The 26,087-nt window shown below is 51.0% G+C and overlaps 3 protein-coding genes and 1 non-coding gene across 4 annotated transcripts; 2 read left to right on the top strand and 2 right to left on the bottom strand.

Annotated features, from left to right (window-relative positions):
- Positions 1 to 200: 200 nt before the first annotated feature.
- RAD51D (RAD51 paralog D) lies at positions 201 to 7,197 on the bottom strand. Its single transcript, XM_064677843.1, has 11 exons — positions 6,364 to 7,197; positions 5,409 to 5,517; positions 4,773 to 4,834; positions 4,501 to 4,619; positions 4,196 to 4,277; positions 3,984 to 4,118; positions 3,463 to 3,558; positions 3,205 to 3,295; positions 2,415 to 2,485; positions 1,391 to 1,558; positions 201 to 731 (listed from the first exon to the last, which is right to left on the bottom strand). Exons 1-11 carry the CDS (start codon positions 6,520 to 6,522, stop codon positions 648 to 650), a joined length of 1,176 nt encoding a protein of 391 aa, XP_064533913.1. The 5' UTR covers positions 6,523 to 7,197; the 3' UTR covers positions 201 to 647.
- A 426-nt stretch (positions 7,198 to 7,623) lies between these two features.
- UNC45B (unc-45 myosin chaperone B) lies at positions 7,624 to 18,743 on the top strand. The gene is made up of 20 exons (XM_064677840.1): positions 7,624 to 7,893; positions 8,026 to 8,197; positions 8,942 to 8,978; positions 9,285 to 9,460; positions 10,010 to 10,099; positions 10,570 to 10,737; positions 10,958 to 11,126; positions 11,408 to 11,578; positions 12,378 to 12,549; positions 12,825 to 13,125; positions 13,492 to 13,586; positions 14,274 to 14,415; positions 14,864 to 15,004; positions 15,199 to 15,326; positions 15,788 to 15,854; positions 16,207 to 16,320; positions 16,430 to 16,545; positions 16,896 to 17,013; positions 17,115 to 17,270; positions 17,930 to 18,743. The coding sequence occupies exons 2-20, from the start codon at positions 8,036 to 8,038 to the stop codon at positions 18,194 to 18,196; spliced, it is 2,790 nt and encodes a 929-aa protein (XP_064533910.1). The 5' UTR covers positions 7,624 to 7,893; positions 8,026 to 8,035; the 3' UTR covers positions 18,197 to 18,743.
- A 1,820-nt stretch (positions 18,744 to 20,563) lies between these two features.
- On the top strand, positions 20,564 to 20,661 carry LOC135425692 (Z30 small nucleolar RNA). Its single transcript, XR_010435702.1, has one exon. It is a non-coding gene; the product is annotated as a Z30 small nucleolar RNA (small nucleolar RNA).
- A 1,892-nt stretch (positions 20,662 to 22,553) lies between these two features.
- On the bottom strand, positions 22,554 to 26,058 carry PEX12 (peroxisomal biogenesis factor 12). Its single transcript, XM_064677848.1, has 3 exons — positions 25,837 to 26,058; positions 24,926 to 25,470; positions 22,554 to 24,268 (listed from the first exon to the last, which is right to left on the bottom strand). Exons 1-3 carry the CDS (start codon positions 25,960 to 25,962, stop codon positions 23,908 to 23,910), a joined length of 1,032 nt encoding a protein of 343 aa, XP_064533918.1. The 5' UTR covers positions 25,963 to 26,058; the 3' UTR covers positions 22,554 to 23,907.
- Between the last annotated feature and the right edge of the window lie 29 nt (positions 26,059 to 26,087).

Raw genomic sequence — 26,087 nt, 5'->3', positions numbered from 1 at the left:
CACAAGGCCTGGTGTTACTCTGGGGAGAAGGTCAGAGCAAGCACTCGATTATGTCCCTGCTCGTCAGTAGCCTCTCCCATGTCAGTCTGTCCCACTCCAGCCTGTCCCAACCCAGTCCTGCTGAGGACTAACCCTCAATATTTTAATTAAGTTCCCAGCAGTCACCTTTAATTGAATTCCAGCTCTCAACAACCACAGTGTGCAACAGCTTTTTCCTTTTATTTCTGAACCGAGACCGCTGTGAGCTGCCCAAGGACAATCAGAGCTCCAGGTCCAGAGGGCAGCGAGTCATGGGGGGAACAAAACCACCACAGGGAGTCATGGGTTTGTACAGGGACAAGCCAGCTGGTCCCCAGCCAACACCTGAAGACAGGGCTGGCTCTGCAGGGTGAAGATAAGCCTGCAGCAGAGGACAGGAGCTGGCTGTTGTGCTGCTCACACAGCCCAGCCACTGCAGGCAGCGCCTGCTGAGCACAGAGATCTCTGGGGAACCCCAAGCTCAGTTTCTCCCCCCAGGCTGAAGAACAAGAGGTTCTTCATGTTGGTCCAGGGCTGTAGGACCCTCAGAGTGGGTCTGTAAAACCTTCAGTGTGCTTGCCTGCTTTTGTGCAGCTCTCTTGGACCTTGACGTTTGCTTTTCCATCACATCAGAGCCCCTGTGTGGGCGTCACAGGGCTCGGCTCTGGCATATCACCATTTCCAATGTCCAGCTCCACCTGTAACCCTGTTGGCTGCAAGGAGAAACAGAAAGAAGCTTAACCTCACACTGCTGGGACTCTACATCACTCCACCACCTGCCCCAGAGCCAGAAATCCCCAGTTATATCCCCCTGAGGATTTCTTTCTGCTGGTGCCCCCGTTTTAACTTGGTCTGATGAACCCAGAGATACAAATAGACAATGCAATTTAGCAAAGAAAGAACATATTGCTCTGAGGCATCCCCAGACACACCATTATTTAGCACATCCAGGATGGATTTCACTGCCCAGCACACCACCACATCCAAACCCGTTTGGATCAGGCAGCAGAGGAGGCTTGGAGCTGGGAGGCTTAGGCAGTGCTGCCTGTGCAAAGGCAGGAGTCAAGCCAAAGTCCCCTCTGCAGGTGTAGGAGCCATTTCCATGGGACCCACACACCACCAGGAGAGCAAGACAAGCATGAGGAACACAGTGACCTGCACTGGAAGTGGTGCCACTCATTTAACCTGCCTACCAATACAAGCTCAGGCTGTTGGGACACTCCTCTCTTCCACAGTGTACAGGCAGGCTGCAGGAGCTCCTCTCCCACCACCATGGCTCACCCAGTGAGGCTGGATCCTGCCTGACCCTCTGCTCCAAAATCAGGACCGAGTCCCACAGCTGCTCCTCCATTCCCAGCCCAGGGAGCCTCACCTGGCGGGGTGACTTTGCCAGGGCAGCCACGCGCCGGGTCGTGCCTTTGTCCCAGGAGGCTTCTTTGCTCTCCAGCAGCACCCGAGTGCTGGGCACGAAGCTCCAGGAGCGGCCAAGGGCTGGCTTCAGTGGGCCAGTGCTGCTGTCCCTTGTCACCTGGTTGGTCACCTGCAGCACAAACAGGCTTATCAGTGCCCCAGAAAAGCAGTGCCACTCGGTGCAGTGAAACACTGGAGATCACGGCCAGTCTGAGCCTTCCTTCTTGGCACAGCTGTGCCATCCCCTCTAAACACAGCCCAGACAAGTGGCCCAGACAGGTACTCGGGTAGGAGCTCGCTTGGATCTGCAAGCTGCATCACTCCTGGTGCTGAAGCCACCCAGAGGGTTTAACTTGGAGCCTCCAAGTGTCCTTCCAGGCACCTCCTTGTCGCTTTATCAGAACGAAGGGCAGGACTTTCTTGGTGCCTTCCAGTGCCAGGCTCAGCAGACCACCACTCTCTGTTGTGGCCTTCCCAGTTCAGACACATAAATTATGGTCCCATTAACCTGTCTGGCTGCATTGGCAAATGCAATTGCTTGGCCAAGAGCTGGGGAAACAGGAGCAGGGCCCCTTCCAGTCCCCAGCTCCCTTAGGATGATGCAATGCCCTGCAGCTCCTCCAAGGTAATTAAGAGGTTACCCAGGAGGCTGGCCAGCCCCTTAAATGAACGGTGTTATATCAAAAATAAACACAAACAACCTTTCAATCTCCCTGCCTTGCTCAAAGCAGAGAATGCCATGTTGGCTGAGCACAGCAATAGCAGGAGCCAGCAAACCAGCCCTGGTCTTGCTCCACAGTCACTGAAATAAGACATCTGTGTGCTGCAGAGACACAGAGCTACGTCAGGGAGCAGAGCACTGTGGGGTACAAACCTCTTGATCCTGCTTAGCTGGGAGTGGGCTGCCCTCTCCCAGGGGCTCCAAAGCCTCTCCATGGCTCAGGGCACACACCAACACACGAAGGACAAAGTGCAGCAACACTCACCACAACAGCAAGGCTGAACTCCCTGGCCAGTGTCTTCAGCTCCCTGGACAGCTGCATCATGATGGCCAGACCTGGAGGAGGACAAAGCACTTGGGTGTTTGGGGATTGACCTACAAAGTGGGACCCACATCTAGATTTGCATGAGCACTGGATTTAGTGCCAATGCTGGTGTTCATGGACATCTTCACCAGACCAATCCCCCTCCTTTTCTGTCTTAGAAGCCCCAAGGCCAAAAAAACCCTACGAAAGCACCAGGAGCTCAGACAAAGCTGGCCAGGTTGATTTAGCAGGTACAGGACCCATCACTCCAGCTCACAGCTTCATTTCCTACACTTGTGGCTGTGAGGGGACTCCCTGTGGTAGCACTAGTTGCCATTCAGGTGCGCAAGTCCCTCTGGAAGGTGTTTGAGGGGCCTCCTTGGCATCCTCACTTCTGATTTAAAGTCCCTTCTGGCAGAAGGAGCCTCTGGGGAGCTCTGCAAACTGTGATGTATCTGTGACACTGCAAGTAGAGGTTTTAACATATGGACAAACAGTTCAGTGCCTCCCCTGTCCCCTGGACAGGTTTCAAACCACTGCCATGATCCATGGCCACAACCAGTTTGAGCGTTTGCTGACAACACTGCCAACTGACTCCCCCTTTATCCAGTCCCAAAGATGGGAGCGGTCACATCCCCATCCAACCTGTCCCAGCCCCACCTCCAGGCACAGCACACCTGGGAGGAAGATGCTCTTCAGGACAAGCAGAGAGCTCTGCAGCCTCCTGGCACACCCTAAGGACACAGCTCACCCTCTGACTGCCTGCCACCCAGCAGTGGGTAAATCACAGCCGACACCGAGTCGATCACCACGATCTTGAGAGGCCCCGTGGAGCTCATGACCTGAAAAGAGGGACCATGTGCAACGTGGAGTTGCAAATCCAGCAGCCTGGGAGGTTGTGAGCTGCACAGAGGCTCAAATGCACCCAGGACGAGGTGATCTGGAGTCACTTGCCAGGCACACCCTGCAGCTCTGGGGAGGGGAGAGGGGCCCAGACCCCCCCTCGTACCTGCTGGGAGAGGCGATCCCGCAGCTCCTGCAAGGCACTCAGCATCTCATAGACATGGAACACACGGGCCACCTGGATCCGCTGCAGAGCCTCCAGCTGTGGCACAGAGTGGCATCACCCACAGCCTCACCCCCTCCAGGACTTGCCATATTCCCTCTGCCCCAGCTGCCACCAGCTCTTTACATTCACACCACGACACAGAGCACTTATTCATTTGCCTCCACCCCACGAACACCATTGTCCCTATTCCACTGATGGAAGAAGTAACCTGGATTGAGCTCAGGGAGCAAAAGTATGTGCAACTACAACAAGTCCTCCCCTTCTCCCAAGGTAAACAACAAAGAGCAGTGTCTGTCCTGAGCACGGAACCCACGGGGCCATGGGAGGAAGAGTCTGGACCCAAAAAAGCCCATGAGGACAAAGGCAGAGCTGGGCAGACAAACCGCCCCTGGGGGTTGTCTGCAGGCAAGAGCAAAGGCAGTTTTAGTGCAAACAGAGGGACCAGCTCCAGGGGAACTTGCCTGCTCTTCCTCATCCTCTGTCTGTGCTTGCAGCATCTGGTAGAGACGGGAGGCAATGAAACCCCCCGTGGAGTCGAGAAACAGGACGTGCTGCTTGAGGCTGAGAGACACACTGGCTGCAATGCCCAGACACACCTGGAGGGACAGGGACATGTCAGCCAGGCATCATCTTCACCCCACCTGTCCTCTCCCCGCTCCTCCATCCCACTCACCTGCGTCTTCCCACTGCCCGGTGCTCCCATGAGCTCCGTCACTTCCCCCGTGTACAGCCCAGAGTCCAGCAGCTGGTCCAGGCTACGGGTTGAACACAAGGTGGGATTATCAACACCCCTTCAGCCAGAATGGCAGGGGCATCAGGAAGCAGAGTCCCCTTCCCAAACACAGACAAGCCCCTGGGCATGGCATGGACACCACCAACCCTGCTCAGGGCATCACCACACTGAAACTCAAAGTCTGTGCTGGCAACCAGGGCCTTGTGCAGCAAGTCCAGCCCTGGGCAGATGGGTGATGTACCCACCTTGGGTTCCCAGTGGGCAGGATGGCCGTGGAGCTCTTGAGCTCCTCATACAGGTCTGCTCCATTGGCAGGGAAGGCAGAGAACTGGGCCAGGAGCACACGTCTCACTGCAACCAGCGCCTGGGGGACAGAGAGGTGTCTGGAAACAGGACTGAGCAAGTCCAGGGCCAGCACCTGCTGCAGAAGCTTCCCCCAGACAAGGGCATCCAAGCCATGAGGGGATCAGCTCTGAGATCCCTGATTAATGTACCAGGACTTAGGAGTCCTCTTTACCTTGTAAGACAGGGAACACTTCTGGGCAACATCCTCCAGGTCCGACGACACAAAGTCCACCACTGCAAACAACATGAGGGACAAGAGGTTGGAAGCCAAACCTGGTCAGACCACAAACACTGGAAGTGTCTGTGTCCTCTGCCAAGACTGCAAGTGGAGGAGCAGGATATCCCACACTTAAGTTTTTTCTCTGAGATGGCCCTGTCACCCATCACAAAACTGTTTCTTGCAAAACAGATCAGGGAGAGCAGCTGGTAAAAATTCTCCCTGTTTTGCTCAAGAGCTGCCCAGTACCACCTTTTGCTTCCCCTCTAAGGGCAGGAGGTGCCCAGGGTACAGCATGGGAGGAACTTGGGCTTTTGTCAGAGGGAAAACTGCACAAATCCTCCCAAAATACCTTTGAAAAGCCATAATAGATCAGCCTTCAAAAAGCTTTTGCAGAGATCTCTGCTTTGTCCTTACACTCTCCTGAATCATTATATCCACCCAGGGGGACCCAGAAGACATTCAGCAAGGAGGACATGGAGGGATATTCCACCAACAGCACCCTTCCAGGACGTGAGATGATGTGGGCACACCAAATGTGCAGTTTGGTGTGCCCTCTCCCAACCCGAGGCCCCGATGCCACCCCAATACCTGTCCTGATGCCATTCGCCCTGAGCAGCTGGATCATCTCTTCGGTGAGACCAGGGCAGAGCCCAGCCCGCAGGACCACCATGTCCACAGCCACGGGGGCGGGGGAGACCTGCGGAGGAGAGTGGATTTCATGGAATCATTCAGGTTGGAAAAGACACCTAAGATTATCAAGTCCAACACTGAGCCATGTGCTGCCCTGGATGGTGTCTGCCTCTGGAGCTGGGGAGAAGCCGCCCAGGCTGTGTCTGGGACGGGTGGTCACGGCGGGTGTTTAGGGTCCTTTTAGGGTCAAGCATCCCCAAATCTCGCACGGGAGCATCGCCGCGGCTCGGGGAGGGCACAGCGGGCGGGGGGAGCCCCATCCCCGGACAGGGGTATCCTCCCCATCGCCATCCCCATCCCTCTCCAGCAGAGCCCCTCGATGAGTGCCCCAGCCCACCCTCCCGCCCTGCGCACCCGAAGCCCCGCAGGGGTATCCCTGCCCTGCCCTGCCCTGCCCGCTCCCTTCCTGCTTCCTGCCGCCGGCGGAAGGGCCGGGACGGCTCCTGTGCCCGCTCCCGCCTCTCCCAGCCCGCTCGGGGTTCCCTCACCCGGCTCCTCCGCCTGGGTCAGCAGAGCCCGGGGTCCTACAGTCAAATCATTCCGGGATTCTGTGATTTTCCGAGGGCTGGGTCTGGCCAGGCTCATCACCCAGTGATGCAGGGTGGGAAATGAAGGAGCACGGAGGGCGGGGGATCTTCACAGCCCTGCGGGTGTGGGGAGCCGTGTGCCCTTCCCTGGCTGCCCGGGGCTTGAATTTCTCCTGGAAAAGACTTTTTTTTTTTTTTTTTTTTTAAATTATTATTTTTTCTTTCCCAGCCGAGGCCTGAAGAGGGCTCCCGGCACTCACTGCTGAGCCTGCCCTGCTCACCCTGCACTCTCAGCATCAAACATTTAATTTTGTAACTCAGTTTACCTGCAGTACCTGCTGTGCTGCTGCTTCTGACAATGAATTATTATTCTGGCTGACGTGAGAGAGGCTGTGCTGTATCCCAGGAGTACTGAAATGAAGCCAGACGAGCCTTCCCTGGTACCTCAAGCCACATGGGAATGGGTTTCTGGTGTGTTGATCCATGTGAATCCTAGAAAAGCCACTGGACTGAGTCTATCCAAGGAAGGAATGGCCTCTTGCACCTTCCACAGCTGCTGTCCTTGTGCCTTGGACATACCCCTGCAGTGGTGAAGGTGTGTGAGCTGCCCTTGATGCAGCTGCAGTGCAGGTGATGTGCTGTGAAGGGATTTCCAAATTCCTTTGGAATCACCTCCTGCCTGGATTCCAGGGGCCAAGCAGTGTCGCTGGTGCCAGGTGAATAAAATAGGAGACCTGGCAGGGCAGTCCTGTGCCAATTCTTGCTGTGTAAGATCCACAAACCACAACACAGACCACGGAATTAAAGACAATGATATTTTTCGTGTTGGCAATGTCTCCGTGATGAACCCGTGCTCTCCCCATCCTTCTGCCAGTTTCCCCATTTGATTTACAGTTGGGATGCTGGTGAGGACACTCGGGAAGGCAAGGACTGTGTTTTGGGGGAGGTAAGTCCCAAAGCAGAATTCCTGATTGAGTGTGACCCCTGGGAAACAGGGTGTGTTGAAAGGCTCAGCTCTTTTGGAGCTCAGTGCTGCTCTGGCTACTGGTATCACTCAAATTGAGCCCTGAGCCACTCATCACAGCAGTGGGCCAGTAAGTTCCAGTACAGTGTGTGTTCCAGTCTGTGACAATGGGCTGCTGAAAAAGAGGAGGTAGCAGTGGGTGAGATTTCCAGTGGGATGGGCTCCCAAAGGCCCTGTGAGAAGGAGCAGGCAGCACTGGGTGTCAGTCAGCTTTCCATCCCGGGAATTCTGGAAGGTGCTGGGTGCTGCTGCAGCTGCTGGCGTGGGGCCGCTTGTCCCCGAGGCTCAGCTGTCTCATGCTTCCCTAAATAGAAAGGGAAAAGGGTCTGAGCACTGTGACGGGGGTCAGCCATCCCAGGCGGGGGCTTTTTTGGCATGAAACCCCCCTGTTCCTGCCCCCCACACCCTGTGCAGCTCTGCAGGCAGAGGGAAGCTGGGATTTGCCCTGGCAGGTGGGAGAGGATCCCCTCTTGCTGCAGAGGTGCTGCCCACGTGCAGGCAGGTGCCCCCCCGAGCTGGCCCTGGCTCCCAGCCCTCCACAGGCATATATAGCACAGGGGGACAAGGAGGGGACAGGCTGTGGTGACAGGTGATGCTGACAGACAGCAGGAGCTGCCAGCTCCTGCCCAAACTTGGAGTGGGAAGCAAGCTCTTTCCTGAGCCCCACGGACTCTCCGTAGTGCTGGCAGACTTCTCCAATTCCTTTTTCTGTTGTTGCTTTTCTTTCCTGTATTAATTGACTCCTAAGGATTTACAGCAGTGGGAAAAGCTTCTGAGAAGTCAGAGCCTGGAGGAGCAATTTAGGTCTTAATTTTCAGAACTCTTCAGTCTGGTAAGCTGCTTTTATTAATGTGTGTTAATTATATGTCGGTCTCGTGGTGAAACTCAGCTTGGGGTAGTAGGCAGGCGACCTCGGGTGACACAGGCAGTTGAAAATGGGACCCAAATTGATGTTCTTCCTTAGAGCTCTCCAGATGGAGGATCCCATCCAGCTGAAGGAGGAGGGCAATAAATATTTTCAGGCCAATGATTACGAGAAAGCCCTTCAAAGCTACACTCAAGCCTTAAAGCTCAACAAGGACAAGGCGCTGCAGGCGGTGCTGTACAGGAACAGGGCAGCCTGCTTCCTCAAAAAGGTGAGAAAAGCTCCCAGTTCTCCTGGGCAGTGCTCAAGGGGAGAAGAGCAGGGAGGCTCACCAGTTGTGGACTGTGTGGTTTGTCTATTTATTGAATATGGTGTTTGCAAACTGGTCTGAAATTACACGTTCTGGGCTTGTGCTAGAGCTGTAAAGCCTCCTCCTTGCTTCCATCCTGATGGGGCTCAGCATGCAGGTTCAGCTCAGAGATGGTCCCACTAATCCCTTTGAAGCAAAGGCTTTTGGCATCCAGGCTGCTCCACACTTACCAAAGAGCTCTGTAAGCCATAGCTTGGGATTGCTTTTGCAGTCTGTCCCAGCATAAGAAAAGCAGGTGAAGATATTTAGTAAAACAAAAAGTTATTGCTATCTGTACCAAAATTGTCTCAGCTTGTAGTGGCCTGTTGTGGGAACTGAGCAGATTGCTTGCATGTTCCTGAATTTTCACTAATCCAGAAGTGACACCAACACAGACCAAGGCTGTTGTGAGCATTCCCTCTTCCTTCACTGCCCACTGTCCTGCTGCATCCTCATCCAAGTGTGTTGTTTCACCTGCACCACACACCCCTTCCCTTCCATCAGTGATCCAAAGGTACCTCAGCTCCCCTTCCCTTCCCTAGGCAGCTGCTGGCTTCACTGGGATGTCCTGTTAGGAACTGGGAACAGAGTGGCCAGTGTCCATCAGGAATGGGGACATGCCTTGCTATTCCATGCCTAACAACTCTCTTCTTTCTGTTTTAACAGGAGGAATATGCCAAGGCAGCCTCGGATGCATCTAGAGGTGAGGAGGGGGCTGTGTTGAGAAAGGAGAGCTGTATTGCTGGGTACATGTGCTCAGCCTGCTCTCACATCTACTTTTGGGACACTGTGGCCTTGTCCCTTGATGTCCAGTAATACCCAGGTGCTGAGGCCACAAGGGAATTACTGGAGGTTCAAAAGACAACGTACCAATTCGGTGGGACGGTGCAGTCGGTGCTGATCAGGCACCAGTTCACGTACGGTGTTAATAACAAAGCAAACCCCAGTTTACACAGGCCATTCCCAAGCAGCAAACTCTGATGCCTGCTGTTTTGGATCACTTTCCCAGCTATTGACATCAATGCTTCGGATATCAAAGCCTTGTACCGGCGCAGCCAAGCTCTGGAAAAACTGGGGAAATTGGACCAGGCGTTCAAAGATGCTCAGAAATGTGCCACCATCGAACCCCGCAACAAGAACTTCCAGGAGACCCTGAGGCGGCTGGGGGCCAACATCCAGGAGAAGGTAAATGCTGGAGGAGCAGTCCTGGATTCACAGGCCAGGTGTGGGAAGTCCTTGCTCTGGGTTATACCAAGGGATGGTTGGTCATACTGGAAACTTGTAATGATGCAGGGGGATAAATAGGCTCCATTAACTGGAAGTTCATACTTGATGTGTATAAATCTGAGGACTGGTTTGAATTAAAAAGTGTGGCAGCTCCCTCCAGAGGCTGGCCTGCTCCTGAGTGTCTTAAAAGGGTCCTGGCAGGCATTTGGGCCAGCTTTGGACTGGGTTTGGCAATTGCCACATTGACAAAGTTACCTTTACAGGGCTGCTGTGAAGAAGCCCTTGCATCAGTAGGTACTGTGAAATAATGATTTAGGGCTGTCCTGTCCATGCCTATGAGTCTGAGGTGGGTAATGGGTGCTGATAGCTGAGAAGCGATACCTGTTTCGTTATTCAGCTTAAATTGTCTATGGTTTGAGGGTCTGGGGTGTTCTCTAAACAAAAACAGGAATATTGCTCCTCAGTTTTCTCCCTGTGATGCTCCCTGCCCTCTCTCCCTTGGCACAGCTGCGCATTCAGTTCTCCACGGACTCGAGGGTGCAGAAGATGTTTGAAATCCTGCTGGATGAGAACAGTGAGAAAGAAAAGCGAGAAAAGGTGAGAACTGCTCTGCACTTGGCAAAATGGCTGTTTGATGTCAGAGGCTGCACCAAGGAGCAGAACAGAGTTCCTTTCCCCACCTGCCTTGGATGGAGGATGAGGGAAGGAGCTGGGAAATGAACTGCACTCAGAGGGACAGCTGAGAGGGGAAACGTCCCAGTGAGGCATCATCCCTACGCCAAGGGAAGGCGGCCAAACCTCCCAAAATATCAAAGGTGGGATTACACTGGACTTCTGCTCAGGTCCATCTCTGCCACCCACTCCAAGCAGTGATCCACTCTTCTTGGGCAGAGTGAAGGGATCCCAAATGCACCTGGATAAACTGTCTGGGGGATCTGAGCTGGTCTGCTGCATCTGTCAGGAGATGGGCAATCCACAGCTCCCACCAGGACCTCCCAGAGCTGCCTGGAGATCTTCTGGAGGCCTGGGTGTGCCACTGACCCCTGGCTCTTCTGTCTCCCACCCAGGCTGCAAACAACCTCATAGTCCTGGGGCGGGAGGAAGCAGGTGCCGAGAGGATTTTCCAGAATAACGGGGTCAACTTGCTGCTGCAGCTGATAGAAACCAAAAATCCTGAGCTGATCCTGGCAGCCGTGAGGACACTTTCGGGAATGTGCACGGGACATAAGGCTCGGGTAAGAACAGGATGCTTGGGACCTTCACTGCTGTTGCCTTGCACCTGGGGGAGTGGGAAATTGCAGTATGTTTGTGAGCAGTGGGAAAAAAATTAAAACTCTGCCTTGTACTGACTCAGGAATCACTGAGGAAAATAGATTCTTTGTCCCAGCTGAGCCTGACCTTTCTGAAGCACACAGGAAGGAAGGGCCTTTGCTAACACTGTCCTGCTCCCTCCAGGCCACTGCCATTCTCCATTACCTGGGCATCGACAGCATTTGTATGTGGATGTCAGTAGACAACGAGGAAATCTCCCTGGCTGTCTGCAACCTCCTGCAGACCATCACTGACTGCCTGCTGGACCAGGGCAAAGAGGAGCACCACGGCAAGGAGGAGGCTGTCGTGTTAGGTACCAGCGCGTGGGGATCCCTCCATCCGGCTGGAGGAGAAGTGGGCTGAGCAGAAGAGCTCTGCTCCTGGGATGCCCACCCTATTCCTTGTTCTTCTGTGAAGTGGGGCCTTTACCCTTCAGCTGTCCAGGATGACAGCCTGCACACAGCTCTTATCCTCATGCATAACTTAAATACCTCTGTCAGAGCCACACGATGGCTTTGAATGGTTTTCACTGGGTTCAGCTGCTTTCAGAGAGAATTTCTTGTAACTGGCTGCTACTGTTTTGCTTCTCTGTAGACACTAAGAAAGATTTGAAGATGATCACAATGCGTTTGCTGGATATGCTGGTCAGTAAGAGAGTGTCTGGGCAAGGGCGAGACAGAGCTCTCAACCTCCTCAACAAGAACATACCGAGGAAGGACCTGAAAGACCATGACAACAGCAGGACCATCTTTGTCATCGACAATGGTGAGCCCTTCCCCGCCATCCTGTTCTGATTTGGGAGATGTGGAGCTGTGTGTTCTTGCCTGCATCCCTGTAGAACTGATCCTCTCTAGAAAATAAATCCTGGAGCAAAGTTAGATTTATTAGCAGGAAACAGTATTAAGAAAAAAAGAACCCCGTGTATGAGAACAAGAATTTTTGAGTTTTTAAAGAGTTGACTAACATCTCTGGTTAGTTTTTTCTGATGTATTTGCTAATGTTAGGAGGATTTGGCTTGGATAAATTGTCTAGTTTAGACAGGATGAGATGAGCACCTGCTGAGCTTGGTGGATCCACAAGCTGATCAGTTCTAAAACTGGGCAAGGGTGAAGGATTTGTGTGCAGTGTGTTTTTATACTAATTCCAATGCATGTTACCATTCTGATGGAAGTTATTTAATTACAGTTCAGCAAAAGGAGGGTTAAGACATCCAGAATCACTTGAAAGTTGCTGAGTTTTCCTCAGTCAAAGCCTCCAGCCTTGGAGGTCAGTAGCCTCCTGACAAAAATAACAGATCCAGCCAGAGACCTAATGCAGTTTTGCTTATCTCACTCTGAGAGCTGGAAGAAAGCCTGATGCTGCAAACCTGTAATCTCACCAGCAGAAGCTCCTCCCCAGTGAATATCTAAATGTCTTGTCTGTTTAAGACTTATGTGATTAGGCTGCAAAATAATTGAGAACCATCCAAGCTGGATATTTCACGGCGAGAAAACAACAAATGGTATCTTGAGTTTTGCACAGACCCTCTCCCCTGTAACGAGCTGTATCATTCCATTGCTTCCAGGCTTAAAAAAGATACTGAAAGTGGTGGGCCAGATTCCTGAGATGCCTGACTGCCTGCCCCTGACAGAGAACACCCAGCTGACTGCCTCTGTCCTCCTGAATAAGCTGTACGATGACCTGCGCTGCGACCCGGAGCGGGACAACTACCGGATCATCTGCGAGGAGTACATCAAGTGAGTTGGGAATGGCTTCCTGGGAGCCTTGAGGGTGAGATGAGGCACTTGAAGTCCACTTACATTCCAAACTGAGGCTCTGGGAGATAATGATTTGCTTGAGATCCTGCTGGATCACAGCCTTTGCAGGAATCTGGGCTCAGCTCTGTCCCAGATACCAATGTATTTCAGCAGAGGAACTCACTTCCCAGTCTGGGGAAGGGCATTCCCTGCCCAAGGGAATGAGAACTGTAAGTAACTCCTGTCCCACGTGCTACTCCCTCTATCCCATGCAGGAGCAAAATCGACCCACAAGACATGGATAAGACACTTCATGCTGTCCAGATTGTGTCTGGAGTTCTGCAAGGGCCCTTTGACTTGGGCAACAAGCTGCTTGGCATGAAGGGAGTGATGGAGATGATGGTGGCCCTGTGTGGGTCCGAGAGGGAGATTGACCAGCTGGTGGCTGTGGAAGCCCTCATCCATGCCTCCACCAAGCTGAGCCGGGCCACCTTCATCATCTCCAACGGGGTGAACCTCCTGAAGGAGATCTACAAGAAGACCAAGAATGAGAAGATCAAAATCCGAGCCCTGGTGGTAAGGATGCAGCCCCTGCCCTTATCACCTGCTTAACCCCAGACCTGGGAGAGTGGGGAGGTCCTGGGAATGGGTTGGGTTCACTCACCCCATATGGGTATTGGTTTACCATGTTTCCCCCTACAAGAAGAGAGCATATGGTAATTTTGAAGGCAAAACTGGTTAATCTTCCATGAAAGACATCCAATAGGAGCACAAAACATCCCTTTGCTGTGCCGCAAACTGAACAATCTACGGTGTGTTAGGATGCTTCCTCTTTGCTAGAACTGACTTCACACTTCAGGTGTGGGTTTAGGCTGTTTTGGGCAGCAATACGAGAGGGTTAATGAGCCTTTCTCACTGGTAAAATGTTTTCATCCTCCTCAGGGTCTCTGCAAGCTGGGCTCAGCAGGAGGCACAGACTATGGCCTGCGGCAGTTTGCTGAGGGGTCCACTGAGAAGTTGGCCAGGCAGTGCCGAAAGTGAGTGACTTCATTTATTTCTGCAGTTGTCCTGTGCTTTGCAAAACACAGTACGTTCCTTTTCCCCCATGAGATCCTGCCCACACGTTGCCTTCATTTCCTGTTGCTGCCTGACAGCTGACAGTGCCCCCAGAGCCACTGCACTGGGACCTGGGGCTCTTCTGTGCCTGAAGCAACCATATGTTCCTCCTGCCTCAACATCCAGATGAGGCTTCTCCCTTGCTCACTGCCCATGGGAGACACCAGGCATGGTGCCTCCCTCTTTGCCAGAGTGGGGCAGCCTGATCAAGTGCTACCTTGCATATGCACAAGTCCCTTCTGAAGGGGAATTTACCAGGTGGACTAACCAAGGAGGTGGGATGAAGTTAGGAAGTGACTGAATGGGTGGTCATTCCTGCAGGCAGTGGATAGCAGGGCATCCCTTGTTTTGTGGGATGGTAAATGCAAAGCAGTGCCAAGTAGCTGTTCTAGTCTGCCTTTCCCTGCAGCATTTACATCCCTAAAGCTGGGCCATGGGAGGAAGGTCATGTCTCAAAGGGAAGCATCCACAGTCTTAGGAGCTGCAGCTGAACCTGAGGACATGTTCGGACCTGAAACAGTCTCAATATCTGTTTTTCCTCCCTCTTTTTCCAAATAAATCAGTCCTGGCTCCTGAGATGAAAATGTGGGTGTTTTTCTCTTTTCCAGATGGTTGTGCAACACCACCATTGATGCCCGCACCAGGAAATGGGCTGTGGAAGGGATGTCATATCTCACCCTCGATGCAGATGTGAAAGATGACTTTGTTGAAGATGAGCCAGCCCTGAAAGCTATGTTTGATTTAGCCAAGGTCTGTCTCCTTTCCTTGTTCCCCCACTTCTCTGATAGCATCAAGTTCTCCCAGCTCTCCAGCCCTACACTGTCTCCCCAGTCAGGAGGGGCTGTGACCCCCAATCCCTCACCTCTAGTTTAACAAGAATTTCAGTTTTGCCTGTGCCCTGGAGACACCTCAAGGCTGTTACCATCCAGCTCTTCTCCCGAGGCTCAGGATGATTGCTCCTATCTTTACTGTCAGCAACTGCATGAAAACCAAAGCACCAAGGTGTTGACAGCACCGATGATGTGAAACAGCCTGTTTGACCACAAAACCTTTGGGTTTTCCTTGCCACGGGCTATAAAGTGGTGGATAAGGCTAAGAACACTTCAGCTAATGCAAACCACCATGATGGCAGTCCAAAGGGACCCCTTTCCCTGCTGTGTCCTCCTCACCTCACATAAGCTTTTATTTGTCTGTGCAGACAAGCGACAAGACCATCTTGTACTCTGTGGCTTCTGCCCTGGTGAACTGTACCAACAGCTATGACACCAAGGAGCTGGTCCCAGAGCTGGTGCAACTGGCAAAATTCTCCAAGCAGCACGTGCCTGAGGAGCATCCAAAGGTGGGTCATGTACTGCTGGGGAGCTGGGAGGAGCTGCTCGGATCTGATGACTTTCTTTGGTGCTTCCATTGTCACAGGGCTCAGGACTCCTGTCCCTGAGGCTGAAATTGCTTTGCTCTGCAACCAGGGCTTAGCTCTAGTTGGCAGAACAGCAGCTGCTAAGAGCTGATCCTTTTCCAATGTTCCCCCCTCAGGACAAGAAGGATTTTGTGGTGAAGCGGGTGAAGCGGCTGCTGAAGGCCGGGGTTGTCTCTGCCTTGGCCTGCATGGTGAAGGCAGACAGTGCCATCCTGACGGACCAGAGCAAGGAGCTCATCGCCAGGTGCCTCCATCACTGTCCTGGGAGCACTGGCCAGCCCGTGTGCCATGGAGAGGGACATCTGGGCTGGCTCCTTGTTTGTGGGGTGGGATGTTCTGCCTGGGGGGTTAGAAAGGAAAGGGAGGTGGAAAAAGATGTAAACGGACACTTTTGTTAAGCAATGTCATAAAAATCTCTGTTCTGACCTTGAAGCAGGTTTACAGGGCTGCCTTGCTAGGATGCACTTTGATTTTTTAGTCCTCTCTACTGGTTTTGACTGGAATAGAGTTCATCTTACAGGCTTAGAAACTTCTTACTGTGCCATTTGTTGCTTCCCCCTAGAGTGCCACGGGCACTGGGTTAAACACCTGGAATTTGCCTGGTGGCTCTGGCAGTCCTGCAAAACCTCAGCCCCCTTCTCTGAGGGTTATTGGCTGTTGCTGTCCCACGTGGCTGTTCCACTAAGTGTTGCTGTGCTCCTACAGGGTGTTTCTTGCCTTATGTGAAGACCCCAAGGACCGTGGGACCATTGTCGCTCAAGGAGGTGGAAAGGTGATTGCTTTTCTGTGAAGTTAATGTCTGTTGGGAGCCTGTGATGTGCCTCCAGTGAGGGACAGTGACAGAAAAGCACGAGCTGCCCCGGTAGCCCCTGGGGCCACACTGACACTCCAGCCCCATCTCCGCAAGGCTGCAAAGAAGTGATGTTCTTGGAACAACTGTGAGTGAGCTACAGGCTCTGGTGTGGTGCCTATTTAAAAACTAAAGCAAGACGTCACTGTGAGCTGCAGTCCAGACCCATTTCTTCAACAGACACGTATTTAGGATATTTTAAATTTATTTTAGTATATTAAGGCAATCTTGTAAGTCTCTTCAGAGCACTGAATGCTTTCCTGTGTGTCACCAGGCTCTGATACCTCTGGCTTTGGAAGGCACAGATGTTGGCAAGATAAAGGCTTCTCACGCTCTGGCAAAAATTGCTGCTATCTCCAATCCAGACATTGCATTCCCAGGGGAGAGGGTAAGCTTAAAAATAATAATAATAATAATAAAACCAAAAGTATTAATAATTCCTTTGGCAAATAAAAATCCAAGAGCTGGAAAAGCAGTGACGTGCCTTCTTTTCTTAGGTTTATGAGGTGGTGAGGCCCCTTGTCAGCCTGCTGAACACAGAGAGAGATGGCCTCCAGAACTATGAGGCTCTGCTAGGTCTCACTAACTTTTCAGGAAGAAGTGATAAACTTAGGTGAGTTTAACTGCTTTTTAACTTTCATTCTTCTTCAGGAGTGAATGTAAATCACATTTCAGCACTTTCCTTGTTGGACTGTGAAGACTGGTAAGTTTGAGCTACCTTTGGCAGAGCTACAAAGTCTCAGATCTAAAAGATTAATAAAATAGGAAAAGGAGAGTGGCACATTTTCCTCTAGAAACAGGAAAGACATGAACCAAATCTGGATTAGACAGGGAATGAACCACATCATGAGCTCCACTGCTGGGGACACTGATTTGTTTCAAGGCCTTCCCTGCCGTTAATACTTGATAAGTTGGTTATTGCTTGACCCATAATGTGTTTCATTTGGCTGCTCCTCAACACAGGTTGAAGATAGTCAAAGAGAAGGCCCTGCCAGATATTGAAAACTACATGTTTGAGAACCACGACCAGCTTCGACAGGCAGCCACGGAGTGCATGTGCAACCTGGTGGTCAACAAAGAGGTAACTCCCTGGGCACCTCACACCTGACTGGGTGCACCAGCCCCTGTGAAGAGACATTCCTAAATGAGTTATCTCTGGGTATCATGGGGGCTTTTTTTTAGGTTCAAGAGAGGTTTGTGGCTGATGGAAACGACCGGCTGAAGCTGGTGGTGTTACTGTGTGGGGAGGACGATGAGAAAGTCCAGGTTGCGGCGGCAGGAGCCCTGGCCATGCTTACGGCAGCACAAAAGAAACTCTGCTCTAAGATGACTCAAGTGGTAAGAGCATAACTCTGATTATTGGCAGTGTAGATGCACCCTGGAAGGGGCCTGGCTCAGACATGAAAATGCCTCTCAACAGAAAGACTCGGTCTACTAGTTTGATAGTGAGGAGCTCGGTGAAGCTGAGCCCTGGTTGTGCATGCTCCTTGTCCGTTTTGATAAATAACCTGAAATGGTTTCACTCAGAAATGAGAAGAGCTTGATCGATAACCTGCTGAGCTTTACAGATCCCAAAGCATCTCTCTTCCCTACACAAATCCCTGAGAACCCAGACCCTGCAGCTCTGAAGAGCTGTGGTTGGGAACTCTGAACCCTGTTGTGCTGCACACATGATGATGTTGGACACTGGGGCTTATTAGAATAAAAATGATTAATCAAGGCAAGAGAGAGGCTCAGAAAGGTCAGGGTGGGGGAGTGTGTGATCTGCTCCTGCTCATCTCAGCTGTGCCAATATTCTGGTCAGATTCTTTGCACAGAGGTTATGCAGCAGCCTGAACATGAAACCTTTGGAGTCAGGTTTCCTTAGTTAAAGAATGAAATAACCACAACTGACATGAGCATTGCTCTTCCTTCTGCTGAGCAGTGCCTTGCCAAACTCACATTTTTGGTTGAGATCTTCTGCAGATCAATACTCATGGTCTCTCTTTCCCTTGAAGACCACCCAGTGGCTCGAAATCCTGCAGAGGCTCTGCTTGCACGACAACATGGAGATCCAGCACCGAGGGTTGGTCATTGCTTTCAACTTAATCAGTGCTGACATAGAGCTGGCGAAGAAGCTGGTGGAGTCGGAGCTCCTGGAGATCTTGACCTACGTCGGGAAGCAAGAGGATCACCCCCAGAAGCAGCACATCATTAACGTGGCACGTGATTGCCTCACGAGGTGCATGGATTATGGGCTGATCAAACCTTTCTCTCAGGCATGAGGAGGTGAAAAGCAACAAAAAGGGCTGAATGTGGGGGGAAAAAGTGCTGTGGAGAAATATGGAAAAGTGAGAGCCACGAGGAGAGTCTAGTGCCATTGTCAAGGTGCGGAATAGTTTGAGGACAGCTTTGGAGGATCAGAAGCTCTACGAGAAAAAGGAGGGCATTTGCCTGGGAAATTTGGAAAGTGTCCATCTGAGTAATTCCCAGATGGTATAAATCCTTTCTCTGCCCCCATTCAGCTGATAATGATAAAAGCTTCAAGGCCCAGCTGTAAAAGAGTCAGTTGTGTTGGAAATGTTCCAGGAGCCTGTTGGAAGGAAACTCAAATGAGCTGAAGTCTGTTCTGAGTCCACCTCCAGCCCCTGGTACTTCTGGAATTCCCAGCAATGGTGGAACAGAGAGGGTTAAGTGTCTTCTATTCTGCAGTCAGAAAATAGGTTGGGTTTTAGCTGTGTGCTTCCTTGTTCATTTATGGTAAGTTGTGTGCCAAAGTGTGAGGATGGTGGATGAACTATTAATAAATTCACTACTTTGTTCCATGTGGAATTCCTGTTCTGCTTTTATTAAGCAAAAGGAGAATCTAAGGCAACTGAGTAACTGGAGTAATCTGTAGCACAGGCTGAATTTCCACCCTTTGAGTGCTGCTCAAATGAAGATGCAGAGTCATCACTCAAGGCTGTACAAGGAGGTGACAACAAGGGGTTAAGCTGAGGTTCACACCAGAGCACAGTGTTTGGCTCAACAGGGAATGCTGAAAATATCTCATTTGTGAAAAAAGCAGAATGAGAAACAAACACACCAGTTGGTCATCACATTAAACTTCATTATATAAATATTTTCATTCAAGCACAGATTCTTAATGGATTCTGTGGGCAACACAAAAAAACAGAGACCCTTGCTTTAGTCCCTGGGGGGAAGTCCCTAAGTTTATAGTAAATATAATCTTACTCGGCAATAATTTAAATGTGAATTCAAGCGCAGTAAAATATCTCTGATAATACGAAATATCGGTGATGCCCACAACAGGAATAGCACGATGAAATGTTGAGGTTTGGAGGTTATGAGAGGAACCATGGGGATAGTCTTTCCTTGCGTGTTAAGGAAAAGAAATAAATGGAAATTGTCTCTAGCTTCCTGAATTTAGAAAAGCCTAACATTTGTTAAGCTAACAGGTTTGATGACATGAAGGCAAATTTATTTGGAGCGTTATTCCTGTGTACAGTATCTTCTCCATGCTATAACCATATTTAGTTTACAATGACAGCAGGGGGATATCAGACTCTTCTTCCAAACCACATGCTGTGGTGGAAAATATGGTTTGTTTTTAACGAGCCTGCAATTTTTGGATACCCAGTTTTAGGGATGTTGAATCTGCCTTTCCAAAGTACTTCACATTAACTCTGTACAGAGTTTTATCTAACCAACATCTCTGTCACCAAGACAAAAACCCGACATCGGTATTGAAGGGCGAAGTTTTCATTCTCCCACTGAAGCTTCTCTGTGGAGCAACTGGGTTCTATTAAGCCTAATACTAATACTAATCCTGTTCCTGAAACTGAGTGGGGAAACTACTTATGTAAAAGCCATTTATTGGCATTTTTTTAGCTAAACCACAGACATAACAGCCACTTTAAACTGACGGAGCCCGCCCGCTCCCTCAGGACCCCTCAGACCGCTCTGGGCGGGAAACGCTCGCACCGCCCCCGGCTCTTGTAACGCGCCTTCCTATTGGCTCCCGCCAGGCCCCACCGGCAGAGCCGCGCGCTGCCATTGGCTGTTGGCCACTGGGGGTGGGACAAAGGCGGGTGGCTCCGGCCTGGCATGGCCGGGCCTGGGAGAGCCGAGAGCGGCGTGAGGGGACACGGGACACCCGGGCCGGGAGCGGGGATTCGGGGCTGGGGGCAGCTCAGGGCTTGGTGTTGGGGGGCACGGGGGCCGGGAGGCTGAGCCTGAGGATATCTGGGGAGGGCTCGGGGGATGCGGGGCTGGGTTAGGGCGGACGCGGGCAGAGGAACTGGGAGCTGAAGAGCTGCAGGAGCCTGGGGGAAAAATACGGGGAAGGAGATGGGAGAGTGCAAACATGTGGCATGAGGGATCAAAACATGCCTCTGGACCCCTGGAGCGACACTGATTGCAGCGGCATTCATGGGTATGACACGGTTTTTTCCTCATTGTAGAGCCTGGTACTGACTCTCCTGACCCTGGAATGCCCACTCGTCACCGGCCTTCCCCAGCTTGGCTCTAGCAGGGATGTCCCCCCCTTCCTGAACTCCCCGGCTACACGTGCTCCTCCTCCTAGGAAGGAGGAAACCACCTACTGCTAACTTGGGATCAGGCTCCTTACGGAATGGAAATAGGCTTGCCCAAAGCAATGATGAGCGAAGTATAGTCTGAACTGGTATTGCCGAGGCTCCGCGTCTCTGCTCTGACCAGGGCATGATCACCTAATCTTCTCTCTGAGCTTCTTTAGGCTAAGCTCCTCTGGAGGAAACAGCTTTGCTGCTTCTTGAAACTTTTTGATGCCCTCTCCCCCCAAAAAAAAAAAAAAATATTGAAAAAAAAAATTAAGAATTTTTAGCAAAATTTTTAATGGTAGAAAAAGAAAACCTCGATTTGAAAAACGAGTGGTGCAAATACTCGTTTGGGTTTGTGTGTCTTGCTGCAATGCTGGGTTTAGGACTGAGCTTGCAGTGAGGGGGGGTTCTTGTTTTGTCTCGTATATATGACATGGCTCATGAAATTCCAGATACTCTGCCCCTATATCTTCTCTGTAGGGTGGAGTCTGAGCTGCCTGTCCTGTAGATGCTCATTAGCAGTTTGTCCAGCTGTATTCTCATCTAGCAATTGCCAGCACAGAGCCAGGAGTATTTCTGGAATACTCTTGATGAAGTGCAGCCCCTTTGGGGCTGGGGGAGAGGCTGGGCTAATTAAGCAAGGAGAAGGAAGGAGAGAGAGCTATTCTCTAACCGAATTTTTTGTTCTTTTCCAGGTCCTGTTGACACCTTTATATTCATTTCTCTCTTTTCTGTGGAGAAGGAAGCATCTATGGGGAATATATACCTAGAAGTATGTTATGGTGGTTTTTCCCTTAACAGGAAAAGCTACATGGTTTCTCTTAAGGAAATAAGTTGCTTTTTGAACACCGTGTAGATGAGCTGTGAATGTGCCTCAGGTTCACTAATTATTTGTTAACAGACTTGCAAAGTCAGGTTCTGGCAGTGAAGTACTGGGCAGCTCCAGTGCTGTTAATGTTGGTGAAATTGTATTAAGCAAAAACTAAGCATTCTGAAGGCATATATATGATACATCACTGTATGTAAGACACAAATTAGTATGTGAGTCCAAAGGTTGGCTTAATAAAGTTGGTGTTACCCAGAAAAAAAACTCCTCTTGTCTATCTTTAGCCCATCATGGCTTTAAGAACACTATCACAGTTAAAAAGCAGATAAATGGGAATTTTTCTATAACCCTGACGGGTCTTGTAGTTTTGTTTTAGAACATTAAACCTGATAAATGTGTATGGATTTGGCTACTAAGGACAGGTTTTGACAAAGTCAAATCCAAGCTGGCATCCTGCAGCCATCTACAGGAACACATAAAATCCACAGGGTGACTGCTGAGTCTTGTCACCATTGTGGGCTCGATGCCTGTTACTCAATTAAGGAGTAAAATTTAATTTAAAGAGCAATTTAATGTTCAAAAGAGTAATCACAGCTGCTCAGCACTGTGAGGCTTAGGCGTGGGTGTTCTGTGGAGGTCTTGGAGCTGCTGTGGAGTTGGCCAGATCCAGGTTTGGCAGGGACAGGGTGTTGTGCAGTGGGGAGTGGAAGGCAGCCAGGGCCTGGCAGGCAGTGAGCATTCTGGGGAGAGGAAGAGATTAATCCTGGGAGAAGGGGGTCTAGAGGCCCTGGAGCAGTGTGGGATCAGGCAACCCTGTTGTGCTGTTTGGCCTTTAATGAATCCTTCTGGATTAGAGGGAGGATGGTGCAGAACCTGCCCAAGAGCTCTGCAGTGCTGGCAGGTGAGTCAGCATTGGTCAGTCTTCTGTCCCAGGTCTGCCCAGCTTCTCCCTGAGCAGCAGATGGATAATTTGGAAAGCATAGGAAGGACAAAAGGAAAATAAACCACTTGTGAAACTGAATCATTAGTCAAAGGCTTCAGCCCTTATTTAAACGAGCAGTTGCACTGGAGTCACCAGGACATTAATACCCAGGCCAAGGCCAACCCTCTGAAAAGTGATTTGAAATCTCAGATAATCTCACACCCTGATGGGACTGCTCTTCCAGTAAGATGTGTGTGCTCTTACTGGCTCTCTGAAGGAAGAGAGGTGTCTTCATGGATCCTGTAACTACTGGAGAAAGGAGAAATGAGACAGTTTTTATTGATATTCCATAGTGGCACAGGTAGAAGGGTCTGGAAGTTGTACAGAGATAAAAAGACAAGTGTTGGGGACAAATCTCATTTGTTACAATAGGTGTTTTCCAGAGCATCTTTGTGAGGATGCAAATTACTGTATTTTCCCCTATTATTCAGTAACCTTGCTATCTTAGTTACAGGTGAGGGAGGATATTGGAGATTTTTATCTTCTGAAGCAGAGCTAAAGTGCGGGGGGGGGAAATGAGATGCCTGGTTCAGGGGATTAAATGTCTGAAGATATCTCTTAATCTGGAAAGGACTTGTACTTTGTGCAGCAAACTTTGCTCTTGTGTTCTGCAAGCACTGTCACTGTGATGTCTGGAGCACTGCTGCTCCCTAGAGTCAGGAAAAAACCTTACAGCTGCCAAGCAGGAACCAGCCATGGCACACAGGTTTTCTTGCCTCTTGTGTTCAGTGAAAGGATGTTTTGTATTGATAAGAAAGTGCTACATGGCTGGGACTGCAATATTTGCAGTGTAACACTTAGAGATTCTCGGCTTACAAAATGCTAATCTTACATCCATTATCATCACATGAAAAGATGAAAGCAGCTTTAGTCTGGTCTCTCTTATGTAAATAGAGCCCCCAGAGGAGCAAACTCTATTGGAACCAGAAAATAATTAAGTTCTCAATCCAGAAAGAATTTTGCTTTATAAAAGCAGATAATAACGAATGCAAAGACTTATTTAACAAAAAGCAACTCTCACCATTTGGCAGCTTCTGTTTTAATCTGGTTTGTCATTTTCCTCCTTTGTGCAGAAAATGTAATGTTCCTTGTTTGTACACATGACCTTTTGTTCCTTTAACGAGTCAGAAGTCTTAATTTAGAATTACTGATGGCAATTAGGGGTGTGATGTTCTCAATTCAGGGGTGAGTAGCCTGAAAATGCAGGAGGCTAAAGGGCAGCATGACCAGAGCAGAGGTTTAAGCTCATCTCCACCTCTGACAAGCCCCAGTGCCAGAGCTCGGCCTGGGAAGCTGCTAAGGGAAGAAAAACTCTCCTAGAGAATTTCCCTACCTCTTTAATTTGCTGGCTCGTGCCCTCGGGCAGGACTTTTACCAGTGCTGGTCTCTGATCCTCACATCTGCATTCTTCTTATCCAAGTCAATGTTCCTTCCCTTTCAGCTGGTTCTTGAAGGCATTTCTGTACTGTCTGACAGACTGGGGCTGCCTGATCCCTCTGGAACTGCCACAGGATGTTGGAACAGTTTATCAACAAAGGGGAGAGCCTTGCCAGAACGCACAGAGGCAGCAAAACTGATGGACCACCAAATTCAAAGGAGCTGCAGAGCTCACTGAGGAGCTGCAGCGGCCGGAATTCCTGGGATGTAAGAAGGGGTGATGGAGGCTCCCAGCAGCCTTTCAGCTCTCAGGGGAGTACAGTTTGACAAGGTGCTGCAGCGGATCTTGCGGCACAGAGGGCACACGGTCTTCAGTTTGGGCAGCTGAGCTGAGCTGGGCTCGTGGTCCAGGTGCACAGGAGGTGGAGGAGTTGGGAGAGCTGTCAGAGACTTGATGGTCTCCTGGTTCTCTGAGGAGTACCACCAGTCCAGGAACTGGAGGAAGAACACGCTGACGGACAGCCCGGTGGAGAGGGAGAAGGCGATGCCACCCAGAGCTTTTCTCAGTGCCAGCTGCACTCGTGATGTAAAGCTGTGGCAGAGAGAAGAGTATGGAGAGATGGTCACCACTGCACATTTATCCATCTAGAAACTGTGGAAAAAAGTACTTGGGAAGTCACTGCTTCCTACAGCTCCTTAATGCTGAGGAAGTTGATCAGCGTGTCCCATGTTTGTAGTGAGGCATGTGTTAGGATGCTTCTCTCAGATTCTTTGTATTTTAAGAAAGATCCAAATCCTCTTTCATTCAGAAGTCTAAATTAAGAGAGTTTGGATTGAGGGGACTTGGACCACAAAGCATTTCACTCATGGCTGACCATTTTACAGAATATTAAGTGTGGTCATGACTAGCTGCTGCTCAGGAAAATCAAAGAGCTAAGCTTCAGTCCTTTTAGCAACATTGCTGCAGTCTAATTTCCTTGTTGGAAAAGTGCAGGTGAAGACTGGACAGGATAAAGGCTGGAATGCCCCAAAAGACCCCCCAAACCCTGCAATGTCATTACCACAAGATGTTAAGCTAATCCCTGCTACTTGTTTCCTTACTTTCACTAACAATACTCCCTTTTGGAGCACATTTTGCCATTCTTCGTATTGAAGAATTTCTGGAGAACGAGGCACTTTTGCTTTGCAGCATCACCTCCAAATTAACACACCCAAGGAACCCCCTGGAGAGCAGCGGGTTCTGACATACCTGTGTGTCTGACTTGAGGTGGCTCCAGACAATTTCTTCTCCAGGGCCTGGATGTCCTCCGCAGTCAGCCTGACCAGGCGGACCCCAGCCAGCCTCAGCAAGGGGGAATGATGCTGAGCTTTCCCGAGGATGTAGCACAGCTGCTGGATAAGAAACCAGCCCTCCCAGGTCATGTTCACAAAGGGGTAGGCAGCTAGAAAGGCTCTGTAGAAGCGCTTCCAGGATGACGATGGAGGGTGGATGGAGTACTCATCCTCCTCCCTCAGGCTGGACACCAGTTTCTCCAGCTTTCCTTTCAGATAAGGAACAAGAACCAGCAGGAGCAGAGATTTCCAGTGCTGCCTCTTTGGCAGGCCAGCCGTGGCCAGGGCCTGCCGTGTACCCTCTCCCATCGGGATCCTCTTCAAGCTATAGAAGTTCTCGGAGAAGGAGGCGCTGCACCTGGCCAGGTAGTGCTGCTGGAGCAGCAGATCCAGAAGGACGTAGATCTCATCAAACCAGTGCCACACGGAGCCGTAGCGGGCAGGGTTGGACTCAGCAAGCACCTGTTGTGAAAGGGGACATAGAAGGAATCACAGAATGGTTTGGGTTGGAAGGGTTCAAAGACCATCCTGTTCCACCCCCTGCCATGGGCAGGGACACCTTCCACTAGCCCAGGGTGCTCCAAACCCCGTCCAACCTGGCCTTGGACACTTCCAGGGATGGGGCAGCCACAGCTTCCCTGGGCAACTTGTGGCAGGGCCTCACCACCCTCACCGGGAAGTTGCTGAAAGTGGAGTATTGTGCTAAATTATAACTTACTACAGCTCTACACGACACCTCCGGTTCGGGAGAGTCACAACTGCCCCACTGCCAGTGAGAGGAGCCCGGCCCCACTCCTGTGCCCTCCCCCGCGGCCCGGCCCGCCTCACCTTGACCAGGTGCTGCAGGGCGGGTTTCACGGCGGCCATCAGGCTGTCCTGGGCCACCGCTTCGAACACAGACGGCCTGTCCCCGCCGGCCGGGGCGGCCGTGAGGTGAGCGCCCACCTCCGCCATCGCACCACCGCGCCCGCCCCGCCGCCGGGGGGAGCCGCCGCGCCGCGCCCCACACGGGCACCGCTCCGCCCCGCCCACCCGGAAGCGCGAGCGGTCTGCGCTCCGCCCGCTCTATGGTGGGGGGG

The sequence above is a fragment of the Pseudopipra pipra genome, chromosome 21 (genome assembly GCF_036250125.1).
Source record: "Pseudopipra pipra isolate bDixPip1 chromosome 21, bDixPip1.hap1, whole genome shotgun sequence".
Taxonomy (NCBI): domain Eukaryota; kingdom Metazoa; phylum Chordata; class Aves; order Passeriformes; family Pipridae; genus Pseudopipra; species Pseudopipra pipra.
Note: the sequence above shows the minus strand (reverse complement) of the source record. Positions and strands in the feature narration are given on the sequence as shown.